The 14464-nt window shown below is 41.5% G+C and overlaps 1 protein-coding gene across 3 annotated transcripts in view; it reads left to right on the forward strand.

The window, feature by feature from the left end:
* The first annotated feature begins 7000 nt into the window (after positions 1-7000).
* nhsa (Nance-Horan syndrome a (congenital cataracts and dental anomalies)) overlaps positions 7001-14464 on the forward strand; it is a 93095-nt gene continuing 85631 nt past the window's right edge. For all 3 annotated transcript variants that reach the window (XM_036540991.1, XM_036540992.1, XM_036540993.1), the window contains exon 1: positions 7001-7473. In XM_036540991.1, the coding sequence (XP_036396884.1) occupies positions 7194-7473 (280 nt within the window). In that variant the 5' untranslated portion in view covers positions 7001-7193. The remainder of the gene's footprint in view (positions 7474-14464) is intronic.

The following is a 14464-nucleotide window of genomic DNA, read 5'->3' on the forward strand; positions in this document are numbered from 1 at the left end:
CCCTGAGACATTATGGAGAATCAGATGACTGCACTGAAAGAGACACGCTCAGTGTCTCCTTTGTTCGTTCTAATGGACAAGAGCCAGTGGGTGGAACTTCAAAGTATGGTCTGAAACCATCCCAAAGTCTCAAAAAATAGCAGCAACGTTACAGTAGCTTCTGTATCAGTTATGATATTATGCAATTGCAATGTAAGCTGAATTTGTCCTAAACACTGATGCCAAAACCACTTATTGCACTGATGGTGTGTCTGTGGTCTGATTTTTAAGATGTTTAACATTGTCATGTTTTAAAAAATGAACCAATTATATTTATGAACAATGTTCCGCTATGTTTTTGTTGTAAATCATGCATGTTATGAAATTAGATGATTATAAATGACATGCATATAGTTACTGTGTTGAAACTTTTTAATCAATATTAAAAATAATTTGTTTTTACTCTGCTCAACAAAATACTTTGATAACATTATTGTGTTAAAAAAATGTTCTGGGGATGGACATTAGTGCTGTTTTATGTCCAAGGCTCAAAAAATGTACTGATTCATTCAAAACGTAACTTACCATCCTCTAAAGCACATTGTATGCTACAACGCAGACCAACTGAAAAATAACTAGACTTCACAAAACAATGTTATTTCCATGTGTACATAACGTGTCCAAAGTTGTGGCCCAAACCACATTCTGTTACTTCCTGTGGTCTGGCACCATAATCTTAGATAGTAAAAAATGAGCAAATCACCAAGGATTCAACAAACTGAACTGAATTAAATTACTATAATCCATGGAAAGAATCAAATTTCTTGTAACTGTTACTGATACAAGCTGGACTGCTTGATTCTGGTAAAATAACTATTTTTTAAGCATAAAACCTGCAAACCTATATACTTTTTATAACAATGCTAATGCATACTACTTTAATAGCCAAATAAGGTAGGTGATGTATGGTCCTGTGGAGTGTTATGTAAAATCTTATGTTGAGCTCCCTTTAGAAGCCACCGCAGTTCCAGTTCCTTGGAGAGGTAATATAGCATTCTGTGATTTATGTAGACACAACAGTATTGAGAGAGCTTGAGCCAACAAAGAAGACTATTTTAGTCTTTTTTAGCATGGAGGCGATCAGTGCCCCTGGATGCTACAGTAATAATTCTTACTGTGCTATATATCATCTCTGGGTAAGTATAAATTAAACATTTGCTGTGATAGCGTAACAGTGATCCAATAGCTATTTTGAAGCCTCAGCTGCTTGTGGACAATTGCCTCCACTGTCCTGCACTGCTCATGTTATCTCTCCAAAGATCAGGCTGAAGGCAGAAACATTGCTGATGTGCTGGTGTTGTCAAAGTGTGCCAATAAACATTATGTTTAAGTTTCCTGTGAATGTTTCATGTTACAGAGTTAGAAGGCCTTGTGGATCAAGGGTGAGGCCTTAGCCTTAACAGCCAGGCAGATTTCATGTACCAGAAAGCATGCGAGCAGTCTCACACACTGTCTCATCTGTCGCGAGTAATGATACTTCCGCTGTGCCACCAGTGCCAAACAGAAAGAGGATAGGGCTTGTATAGTAAGAAAGTTTGGCAGGCTGAAGTGTAGTGATAGCTCATGTTAAAAAAAGACCTGAGAGAGATTATACATGGGCCTGGGAATCTAAATTTAAGGCTAGGTCACACTGAGGAAAAATATCTAACCACAAGATTTAAAAAGATTTGGGATGGAGAAAGTGACTAATGCTTGTATGTCAGATATGCCAGGTAAGTGAGTTAAGCCCATTCGTTGTTAAGTGAGCGAATCAGAATTACGACAGCACACTTTGTATCACTAAATTCTAAAACTATTTTCCCAGGAAGCAAAGAATGGTGGCAGAGCTCTTCATTAAAATGCAACTACATGTTGTAAAAAAGTTAGGGAAGCAAAATTTCAAAACAACCATTTCCTACACGTTTATGCAGCCAGGAAAATAAGTTTAAAAAGCCGAACTGTGTTTTTAATTCATGTCACGGTTATAACACACATTAAGGCACTGTACGTCGTATTTTAATAGGCTTTTTATTTTGTTCCCAGAGATTATGAAAGGACATAACTCCAGTGGAAAAGAGCACTGTCAGCCTACTCATAAATTCACAGGGCTTTGAAACAAATCTCTGACACTTCTACTCTATGTGCGTTAATGCAGCATGTTGGCAGAACATTGTATTTACTTTAGCAGCAGAACAGAGCTCCTAGCTCAGCACTAGCTACTTTGTTTTTTTTTTTTTTCATTACTTCTCCAGGAATGCCAATATCTTCCTTCAGATAGACATTACTATGATTAATGTGACTGTATATCTGAGCTCTTCTCAAAACAAGCATAGGTGATGGGGTCTGTTACATATTTTGCATGTGAATCCAAGTCAGAACAGTGGGACAGGCTGAAATCATTCTTGAAAAATAGTGATGGTTTTATTAAATCAACAAGTTTCACTGATAAAACAAGCTTTATTGAAACTTTATCCTGGCTAATTCCTTCACAGCTGTGTCTGGATAAAGGCTTTAGTGGAATACAGCTGAGAACTGTATTTTGTTGGTCTGTGTGACTGCCTTTCAGTCAAGAATGCCCACTATCAGTATAAGACAGAGCGGAAGTCCACAACTACCACTGGCCCAGTGGTCAATCTTGTTGAAATTATCTACTTGTAAAAATCCTTATGAAATGGCATTAAATACAATATGCAATGGTAGCAGCAGTACTGTACTATGGCTAAATGTTAAATAAACAGAATTCAATAGAGGGGGTCACATATCCCATGATGCAGTTGGCATATGACCCTGACAGATGAATGGCAACATGTGAATTTTATTCTTTTCAGATGACCATGCATGTGTCACATGTATGTCTGCTTTCTTACTCTGTTATGTTTGTTGATACATTTTTGTTGTTTTTATATGGTGTTGAAAACAATTTCTGCTTCTCTGTCTCTCCACTGATTCTCCAGTAAAATGTTACGGATAGTTTGGGGGGTACAGATGTGGCAGGAATTGTCTTGCGCCTGGAACACTGGTTTCTAGTTGCTGTGAACACAGAGGTCCTTTTCTTTCACCACAATAAACAGCATACTCCTCAGCCTGGAGCAGGAGAGCAGGGAACCCAGGGACAGCACTGCAGAGAAGGAGAGAGAGAGAGAGAGAGAGCTTGTGCTATGGGCTGGTGTCTGGGTCCATGGAGAGAAGAACCCCAGAGGCGTGGTGGTATGCTCGCATGCTCGCTTGTCAGCGGGAGCCTTGCAGCTACAATGAGGAACTGGGCCTCTGTGCGATTTTCTCTCAGTATTAATCGTGAGCACGGTCCTGCAATCAAAGAGAGGCATTGTAAAATTTGTCACACACACACACATGCATGCTGAAACAAATCCTCCTTGCCCACCACACACACACACACACACACACACACACACACACATACAACACACAGACCAATAAGTCAAGCAATTTCTATTTAATTTTGACCTCTCCAGTACAGGCCCCCAACCCCTTTGGAATCAGACGTATTTGTGAAGAGGGGCTGTTTGTCACATGCTCCAGCACGCACACACTTTATTTCTGCTGCCAGCACACCGTTAACAGGCACCAATATCCTGCTGGCGTATTTCCCAGGGTTCAATCTCAGTTCAGCCTGTTTCTGGGAGAATTTTCTGTGTGAGATTGCTAAAGCGCCCCTTCATATAAATGGGCATTTTAAATTCCTCCTGCACCTGAAAACAGGTCTCTCTGACTTCAAACTGTATTTCCTCACTTGTGTTTGTGTTTTTCAATAATGATAGCAGCTGCTTACAATTTTGCAAATCCCTTTAGAAAGTAAGTGTTTTTATTCAAAGTGTGTAGTGTTCTTAAATGGGGTGCTCTAGGAGACATTTTGAAGTGGGGATTAGAATATGCAAAGCTCCTCCTGGCCTTGCAACTGTAAATTCACATGGCTGTAAATTCTCAAAGGCAGCTGTGCCATCACTGAGACACAACAGCACAGGGTCAAGGGTCAAGGAGGCTGAATTCTCAGAACATAATCCAGTCCTCGCCAAAAATAGCCACTGGGGTGAACCCTGTGCCTGGCGGTTACACTGCGCACCCGCGTGTGTACACAAAACCAAGAGTCCTCTTGCCGTGGCCATTCCTAGCCAAACCCCAAAACTCTGAGAGAAGAGGGCCAGGCTGCTTGGCCGAATCAAGAGTTATGCAGCCATCCATTTGGCTGATGCCCCATTCAGCATGCCAGGGCAGGGTAATGCTCCCACCTCGACTGATGGACCCCAGAATAACCCACCCCATGATCACCGCCATGCTGCTCAGCTCGCAAGTCCTGAGCATCCAAACATTCTCTAACCTCCCATGAGAATCTGAGAAACCAAACCAAGAGTCTATTCTGACAATGGGAAGCATAACTCATTCACACACTTGCCTCTATGCCCCTTGAGTCCCACTGAAACTGAATCACTAGTCCCTGATGCACAAATAGTGAACATTCATGCAACATAACTGGTGATGACATGACTCTTTCTGTCGTGCAATGTGGATGTTTATGATGTCAGTTCTTTTCACATATCATTCGTTATCTACATGTGACAAGACAGAGATGTTTAGGATGTGGCTCTTTTTTGACAATCTGGTTATCTCATGTTAATTTTGAGCACAGTGCTTTCTCAGTAGACCATCTGCAGTATAGAAACCAATTTATTTGTGACTGAGTAATTCTTTCTGATGAACATTGCATGTGAACTGTTTATTCTGACATCCATCCAGTACTGCCTAGTTCCTTCTATATGCAGTACACAGCTTAACTTGGCACCAGAATCTCAAAATCAAAATCCCAAGCCTGATCGGAGTTACTGTGGACTAATCAAATAATAGTGTACTTATGTGCTGCTGGGAACAGTCCAAGTTAATGCCACAAAAAAGGTATTTTTCCCTGTTCTCTGCCTGCATTTAATTCTGTCTTTAGTCATGGTCATATGGCTTGAACTATACATAGCATTCTGTACTGTATTTCAATGAAGCAGGCGGCTGTATGACAGGAGAGGGAAATCAAGTCAACAGCTTGGCAGTCAGCCCCCTCACACACACACACACACACACGCACACACACACATACACACATGTGTGTGTGTACACACATGCGTGTGCACACACACAAACATGCACACACATGCAAATGCAAACACACACACATAGATTCAGCCCTCTCATCAGTAGCCCTATTACCACATATGTCCCAACATGTTCACTCTGCACCTACGCAGGTGGTAGCTCACATGCTGCAATGCCTAGTCCCCAGTCTGTGTCACCTCAGTTATGTGTATGCAGCTCCATATCTCTATCCAGAGGAAAACATGGCAGGGTAATATATCTGACTGAACTTTGAATACCACCAAATGCTTTGTGAATTCATTTCTGAATTTCATTTGATGGACTGCTTTATGACCTGAATGTAGTCATTGTAAATTTAGAGCCAAAAGTGAAGCAAGCATAATTGAGATCAACTGTTTGTTTGATGTATCTGGAAAAAATATGTATTGTTGACTGTACGCATGTGTTTGTGCATACGGGTAAAAGCAAGTGTGTGCTTGTGTGCATGCCAGGCTTCTCTCTTACTCATAAATATGCTAAGGGCTTTTGCTCATTTGGATCAAAGACCTACTTTCCTACACTAATGATTAAACTATTTCCTTGGAAAGTAGTAATTGTCGTCTCGCCAGCTCCCACGAATGTCTGTCTTGATCTACCCGTTTAGGAAAACGCCAGACGTTCATCCCTTAGCCTTCAGTCTCACTATACAACCAGTTATGTCACAACATCATTCTGAAGTGGCTGAATATCTGCTGTTGGACCCATTACAGTGGTTGGCTCCAGACTGGGTGAAGTTAGTAAATTCACCACTAGAGGGAGCTTTAAGACATCTGCATTTAAAATTTTGGTTTTCTGTAAAGGGATGTGTATACATGCATTGTAATTTATGGACCATCCACTCTACAGAATGGAAAAGTCCTTCAAAAAGTCAAATGCATCAAAGTTAAAGGTAATGAATAAATTAATGACCGAATGGTATCTTTCTTCATCACAAGGAAGGCACAAAAATCAGTTTAGCTGCACCAGGTGCTACTCTGGTCTACACAGACTCATAAAAAGGTAGGACCGTTCTGGACCTTTCTGGACCTTCAGTTCTCTGCTCTGTTTTAGCAGTTCTGATGCAGACATTATCAAATAATGCAGAAAGAGTCTGTGCCATCACCTCAGCTGACTAGACCTGTAGACTATGATTTAGCCGAACGCAGTCAGTAATATGAACTGGAGAACAGCTCACAGACCTGACGTCAAAGCAGCACAGGACAGCTAAAGACTGGGTTAATGGGGTACAGACTGGTTGGTTAAAGATGTTCAATTCATTTTACCCTCTTACTGAAGTCTTATAACGTAAAGAGAGCAGAGCTAATAGGGGAGAGGTGTAACTAATGTCGTTCACTTCAAAATGTATTCAGGTGTTCACATCGGTGATATTTATTTACCGAAAATATTATGATTGTTTTAACATTTTCTGGATATAGATAAAATGGACACATTAATTTAGCATTTCATGTTTGCACACGTTGTTTTCTGCTTGTCTGAGCGTGAATGTCTTAGTGTTCCATTAAGAACCTAATCATTGCGATACACTTTTAACCTTTGTGTCACTTATACCACAGTTAACTAAATAGGTTAAGGCTCCTAATGGACAGAACGCGGCACGGGACTTTCGCTTCTTCCTATACCTGAAACTTCTTCGCCGTGCCACCTGATTGCCATTTAAAAGAACGGGGGAATCGACGCTTTACTGACTCCACGCGGTCTACTGAATGAACAGATCTCATTCCAGATCCAGAAAATGTATGTTTATCCACTCCGGGTTTTCGCAAGCCCGTTTTAAAAATCCACCTCTACTTTCATGCATTGAAAAAATAGCACCGATAAGCAACTGATGTTCAGAGCAGCAGCGAAAGTCCTGGTCAGAGGGAATGCTGCGTTGCTTCTCGCTATGTGTGATCGTAATCGCGGGAGCGTGAAAGGATGGAGGATTTTAACCTGAGTTTGGGACATTTGGATTGAGGGGGTCAAGAAGCTGAACGACTGTTTTCTTGGATCTGATTTTATTTTTTAGGGGGGATTCGGTTTTTTTATTTTTTACATGCAAAATGCCATTTGCCAAAAGGATTGTGGAACCTCAGTTACTGTGCAGGCACGCGATTCCCAACGATGAGGGTTTGCTTTTTGAGGATTTGTGCTCGATCAACAATGTGTCACTTTCTCGGACCCTTAGGCAGCTTTCTGACCTGGCGAAGCACGCCTGCTCCCTATTTCAGGAACTGGAAGACGAGATCATATCCACGAACCAGCGGGTTTGGATTCTGCAAAACAAAATAGGCAGAATCCAGCAGACTACCAGCGGGCTAGATCCGAAGCAAGAAGCAGTGCGTAAGTACCCGGTTTACGGAGAACGTTTAAGAGTGCCCCGTGTGTCCTATTCGGGAAACAAGGAAACCTGCTTCATGCGTGACATGGCTTTGAGATTTTTAAGTGAATTTAAATCATGGTTGGGTTCGCCAAAGAAAAATGCTGTTGCCGTGAGCCTTCAGGCAAAAATATATACTGGTCAATACACGAATTTCTTCCCCTGCATCGTATTAGCATTAGATTTAATATGACTGGTCCCAGTGACCACAAATGAAACTATTATGTGTAAGGCTGAAAATACAGTAATGCAAATATGATGATAATGCCTTATTGTCATTAATTTCTGTTTGGAATCTATCCGGGACCAGGCTTGCATGGATAACGGAGATGGCACCGGTGTCCAGCTTCGGATCGCTCAGTGCTCATTAATATGGGGAAACGTGATAGCTAATGCTGCAGGTGTGGAACCGCGTCCGAACTCGACATATCTTCCTCACCTGATTTGAATTCATGGTCACATACATCAACAACTGTTTTTTTTTTTTTTTCGCGTCTGGAATGGTGCAGCACGCGGCGTCGAAGAACCACCGTTGTATTAATATTCAATCCATAGAGAAATTGGCACTGCAGTAAAATGGTGAACGAATAAAACAGTTATTTTGTGTGGTATTTTAAAATGTAGTAGTGGCTCATTCATTCACTGTGCAGTGGAAGGCATTTTTGTAATAGGAAATAGGAGCTACCTGTGCGTTTTCAAAGGCCAGTCTTGAAATTCGGATGTGACCTCAGTGGACAAGTGGCCGTTGTCGTTGTGAATCCAGAGATGGCTGAAATCAACGCACACATACAGGTTGTCCACAAAAACTGAATGACTGGTTACAGAAGAGGCTGCATTCTACACTTTAATATTTAAATCGCGGTCTCTCGAACTGGCGAGCCTATAAGCATGGCTCCACGGCGCAATTAACCCATTGCCTCTTAAAAGAATCGCGAAATCTATGCGAAATCAGAGTGACTCAAAACGGTCAATACAAATTAGAATACACACACACGCCAATCATGTCAAATGTATTTGTGCTCATTTCCATTTTTGGTTGTTGTGACGACACAGTCTAATCTATGACATGCAACGTCAGATGTTTTCCCAAAAGTATGATTGTTTATGTTCTCTGCTGTGCACGGAATTCATACAGTGCAAGTCGTCCGGGAATACAGTCAGAAATTGTCATACAACCCAGTTTTAGCAAACGTACTGCTGTCTGAGCCAGGCTTCACACAGCAACGGAAAACATACTGCACTGTACAGCACTGGGAGTAAAGAAAACTGACACCATCTTTAAATATGATTCTGTCTCCCTACTTTCCCATCTGTGCTCAGTAACCCTGTGGATTCGGTGTAAGCCTTGGGTTGTTACATAAGTGAAATTTTGAGGAATATTCTGCCATGCCTTTTGTTCATTCCATCCCCATTGCAGTAGAGACTAGAGCTTGTGCAGATGACGGTACTGTATGCTGTGAGACACACAGACCTGACTGCAGTCTCAGGATAACTGCAGGAGGATTCATGGCTGCAATGTGTTTCTGTGCTAGAGAAGGGCTGAAGGGATGGGTTGTTTTCATTCAAATCCAACTGAGAGTTGTTGTTTTTTCAGATATGACTGAGAGGAGGCTCAGAGACTAGATGTGATTATTTAGAGGCCTCAAACAAATCAGGATCCAAGGGGATATTCCCAGTGATTATGACATTTAGTCTGTTCAGTTGATCTCTCATGTTTTGAACCCTCCTATGTTTGTTAAGGCGACATGAGATACCGGATTTTACCAAAAGATTAAAGTCATGGAGGTCAACCCTGTGAATTTAGGAATAATGTCTTTTCATATGGTTGCTTTTTAGCATCCTCTAAAAAGGTTTTTTTTTTTTTTTTTAAAAAAACATGTTTTTCTTTTTCTTTTTTTAGTAGGGGGTGTGGTGTGGCAATACAGCCCTTCTTCATTGGCTGAGTGTGTCCCAGGGCTTCCTTCTGTAATGCCAGTGAAATTGTCAGGGGTAGTGTTGGTTTTACTCCTCTCCAGGCCGGGCAGTGTTGCCAAGGCACACGAGACAGACAGTCAGAGCAGCAAAAGATGCCAGTGAGGATGAGAGAGATTCATCTTTCAGCACCCTGACATCTCAGAGGGGATGGAGTACATTGTTTTTGGATGCCAATCTTTGGCATTTTTTGTTCCTCGAGCCTACCTTAGAAAGGTCTGAATGACTTCCTCTGCTTGCCCAAAAGGTCAACAAGCCCTGGGGCTCTTTAGGTACCTTCTGGTTTAAAAAGATCACGTCTCTTCTCAGTGCCCTCTTTTCCTGGAAGGTTAATCAGGTGGAGACACACCCACAGGTTTAGAGTGTGTTGAGCTACACCATCCAAAACAGGGCTTAAATAAAATTCCTGAAAACAGAGCACAGTTTTTGAATTTTTTTACAGGAATGTAGCTGTCATACCATGTGAATCAGTCACAATTTCTTGAAGTGTTAGGTTGAGATGATGTCTCGTGAGGTTTTTAAATCGGGAAGTTGAAGCATGTGTCTGCACCTCAAGCTAGATAGTGCTACCTCGTAAGTATCAGATATAAGTATCATGTTCAAGTATTAGGATAGCATGTTATTTTGGTCATGCATTAGTGTGTCATTGCTGCAGTTGCTTATAACACCGTAATTTAGAATTATGTTTTTAATTGTGCTGTTTTATTAACTTACATTTCATTAACTATAACCATGACATCATGGCCCATTATATATATGTAACACCATATTTACCCATAAGTTTATAGTGATTTATTTATCTTTTGCATTGCGTAAGGGAATAATTTTTTAGTTTTAATCTCACTTGGGTTTTTTATGCTAAGTACCATTTGACAATTTGATTGTAACAGATGCTATACAAGATAAAAGTTGATTGAGTTGATTGATAAATGCATTGCCGTTACGTGAATCATTCCTCGTTGTGATAATTCGAAAAGGGTGGTGTTTCTCCTTACATTCACAAAAAGTAAATGTGCACAGCGTAATCCACAGACAGTCCTTTAGCTTGATGTTAAAGGGTATTATCCTTCTTAAATTTGTTATGCTGTGTGTATGCCCTTGTGTACCATGTATAGCTACAGTACAGATCTGTTGCTACAAGACTGGTTCAGTAGCCTCATTTCCACAGCCAGGCCAGGCCAGGCCAGGGCATTCCCAGGCTTGATCATGCCTACTGCTTTTCCACTGCCTTCTTCAGCCACAATGGGGATTCAAGCAGGACTGAGTCTTTCCCCAAGCCTTGCTTTACATCAATTAATGGAAGAACTATTTAATTAAGAACTTATTTGTCCCACATTTGGTCAAGGATGGATATTAACAAAAAGTTATCCAATAGACAAGTACTTTATATAACCACAAACACACTTCCAACAGCACATTTTCAAAATAATTTGTAGCAGATAAAATGTAGAGATATTAAAGCATGATTAATACCCAATTAATGTAATAAGCAAACACAGTTTATTCTTAAGGGACCAGGTTTTCCTCAACACTGGAGGGAAAAACACCATCTCCCCTTCCTTTGTGTTCAGTGTAGACAGTGGCTTGGAATAGGAAGCGTTACCCCCTAGCAAGCAGGATGGTGTTAAAGCTTAATACATGCCATGCATATTCAGTCATGCATGCATATTCTCTCACATATGGGGAATTGTGGTTCTGAAATCCTTTTGGCTGTAAGAATGTGGGCTGTCTTGTATCTAGTAATTAAGATGTCTGATTGTTGCCTCTTCTGTGTATGAAGTTGCTATTTTCAGTGTCTGGCTCTGGAGCCAAAACATTCAAAGTAACTGCATGTGCAGCATGCTCTTTGGTTTGTTCAAAGGAACACTAAGGCTTAATATGCAGTAATATCCTCTAATTAAGCATATTCTGTCCTCAAATCTTAAATGCAAGTACAGCAGCAAGTTTGAAATCACTGTGAAGACTTCTCTGTGACTGCTCAAAACGACAAAGTGAATACTTCATGTTCACCATGTTTTATGACATTAAAGGGAATATCTGTATTCAAAGTTAATTGTACATTTTGTTTAGTTGATGAAGGAATGAAAAGTCTAGACATTTTGCAGTGGTGTAACATAGGTTAAGGAGCTGGTCTAGAATGGCTAATATATAGAAATGCATAGAATAGCCTTAGATGAGTACATCTTATAGGCAAATTGATAATGGAGTGAAATACAGTACAGGCACACTGCTTTAAACCTGAACCATCGTGGGCGTACACAGCAGTAATCAATGAAAATATTCGGCAATCCAGTGGCTTGCACTCAGCAAAAATTCACACCTTTTATTTTATACCTTATACCTTTTTCTTTTAAATGCCCCTAAATTTTGTGTTCTAATTGCCTTTTTCATCTTAATGAATGTTGGAGGTGTTCCTGGACAGTGGCATTCAAATCAAAGTAAGATTGTGCAAATGTGGCCCATCAGAGCAGAGTTTTTTTGTGACGTGCTGATCAGTCAGTCACTGAAAGGGGAAGCTGTTGCTGTGCTGCTGTGGTCTTTTTGGAGTGTACAGGACCTGGTTTGCCCTTGGCTGAAACCGGAGCCAGACCTAGGGATGGCATGTTGCATGTTTACATGTATACAAATATAAATGCCAGTTATTTTTATTGCTGCCTTGAAATTTTCATACAAAAGAATTGCTTTCCTGCTTTTGGTTTGGGCACGTGCGACCCATCTGTGAACCAGCTACACACTTTAAATCTTGAGTAGAAAAAAATGCATATCACTAATGGGTGTTAAAAAGAAGTTGATGAAGATAAGAACCCTTTCCACCCGCACGCTGTCACCTTTAGCACCGCGCCAGTATAAAGGCAACAGTCCATGGCCCATCTGATTTACGATCTTATTCCCAGCGGCGATCTGTTATTACTCCAAATTTCACCGATGCTGGGTGGGATGCTGACACAAGTAGGTCAAACGCTCTACGCTGAAATCTCTAGGCAGTGGTGCTGACAGAAGAGCCGCAATCTCTCTGACAGCTGCACTAGAACCCGCTGCGGAAACGCCAGCAGAGATCCATCCACAGCAAGGGACAATGCATGTCCCGATCAGGTGAGGAGTCTGACAATGGCTTAGGCCTCTCCTCCCAGCATCAGGGATAGATAACCTGCCCTTTTAGCACTTAGATTTTTTTTTCCTGCTTTTCCCCTTTTATATGCCCCTGTATTTGGAATCACCGATTGTATGTTATAGGCTGGTCTCATTGGGACAACCTCTGTCCTTGTGCAGTAGTGTTGAAACGAGATGAATAAAATCTTCCAATGCACTTGCATGCAGACAATAGTTATTTTTTAAACTACAATTCACATGCCACCCTGCAGTGGAATTGGTGCTCACTGGAGGATTGGTGCTACACCACTGATGTCATCTGAGTAACTTGCAGGCCTCTGATGAATTGCAAGGTGCCTGAGAGTGGTGAGATGAGGAAACCCTGGCCAATCTATAACAGTGTCCACAGTGGGTGAAGCCATATTTTTCTTCCACTGTGGAATCCTGGACATTGTTGGCAAATGACACGGCCACTTTCAAATATCAAATAAAGGGAACCCTTTTTTCATTCTTGAAACAATACGTTAAATCTCTCGTGGTGAAGGTGAAGGATAGGATACATTTTCCTGGTGTTATTTGACGCCCACTTGGTTCACTTCCAAAACATTTTAGCAGTCTGCCTTTTTGCAAGATTTAAGCTGTGTATGATTTGGTTGTAAGAAGCGAATCCAAGAGCGTGGGACTTGGTAGCCAATAAAAAGGTGAAGGAGAGTAGACTGTGTGGGATGGAGTATCTGGGGCTTTCAAATGGCTGAGAGGCAACCGAATATAGTGGGGCCTTTGGATTAACGCCACTGAGGAAGTGCATGGAGAGATCCCTAACAGAGCAAGATGCCATCCTCTCCTGTGTATCGGTGGATAAAAAGAAGGTCATGACTTCATGCCTCTTAGTTTTATGCCTTTTAAATGCTGCATTGTAAATCTTTCATGACGGAGCCAAGAGTGCTCTCCCTATGTTCACTCCTTACCCAACACCAGTACCTTGTATTGCAGTATCAATTATTCATCTCTCTCAGACAGAGGCCGCCACTGCTCCTCCATTTCCACAAAGTGCCTCTCTCTCTGACGCTCTGATGATGCACTGCAAAGACGCATATTTTTATTTTTATTGTTGTCCAAGAATAGCAGAAAGACATGACATTTTCACATGTTGAGTGTCTTTCACTTGATATCTTTTTAACTGAACTCAGAATGTGTGAATGCAGTCCATATATTAACATTTAGTTGTGCGTTTTGCATAAATCGGAAACACACTGAAAATACTTTGAACTTGTTGAGCTCTTTTGCACGTGAGCTGATTGTTTTAATGTGGATGGTTTTGTCCAACCACTGTTTGACTGGTGTGTTTGGTAAGGCACCAAATTGTACCAGCTACATTAAATGTCTAGATGCCCAACATATAGACATTTAATATTTGAATAGCTTTGGTTGCCATTCCACCCCTCTCTATGCTTGGAGCCTGCTCCAAGTGGAGGAGTGAAGGAGTCCCCTGGTACTCACCGGGGCTCTCCCTCTTCTGTGGTGTTTAGACAGGGTCTTCCCTCTAACACATGACTGACTGCCGGCTGTGAGCACCACCAGACTGACACCACCCTCCTTGGGGTGGCAGAACACTTTTCCTCAGTTTATTTGTATAAGCTGCGTGCCCTTGTTAGTGCTAATGAACCACAACCATGTGGATGAGGCCAGAGGTGAAGGTTACCATGGGCTTGATTGCATAAGGAAAACCCAGAACATTTGGAGAACGAGAACCCCTCTGCGCTGCTGCCTCTTGCTACACGTGGCTGGCAGCATGCCGCATTCCAGGTCCTCAGAGGGGTTAGGGGTCAGTAAGGGAGACTGGTGGCACACGTTGTAAAACATGTTGAAAGTACCAACCCAGCCTCACGGTAT

This window comes from Megalops cyprinoides, chromosome 11, assembly GCF_013368585.1.
Source record: "Megalops cyprinoides isolate fMegCyp1 chromosome 11, fMegCyp1.pri, whole genome shotgun sequence".
Lineage (NCBI taxonomy): Eukaryota > Metazoa > Chordata > Actinopteri > Elopiformes > Megalopidae > Megalops > Megalops cyprinoides.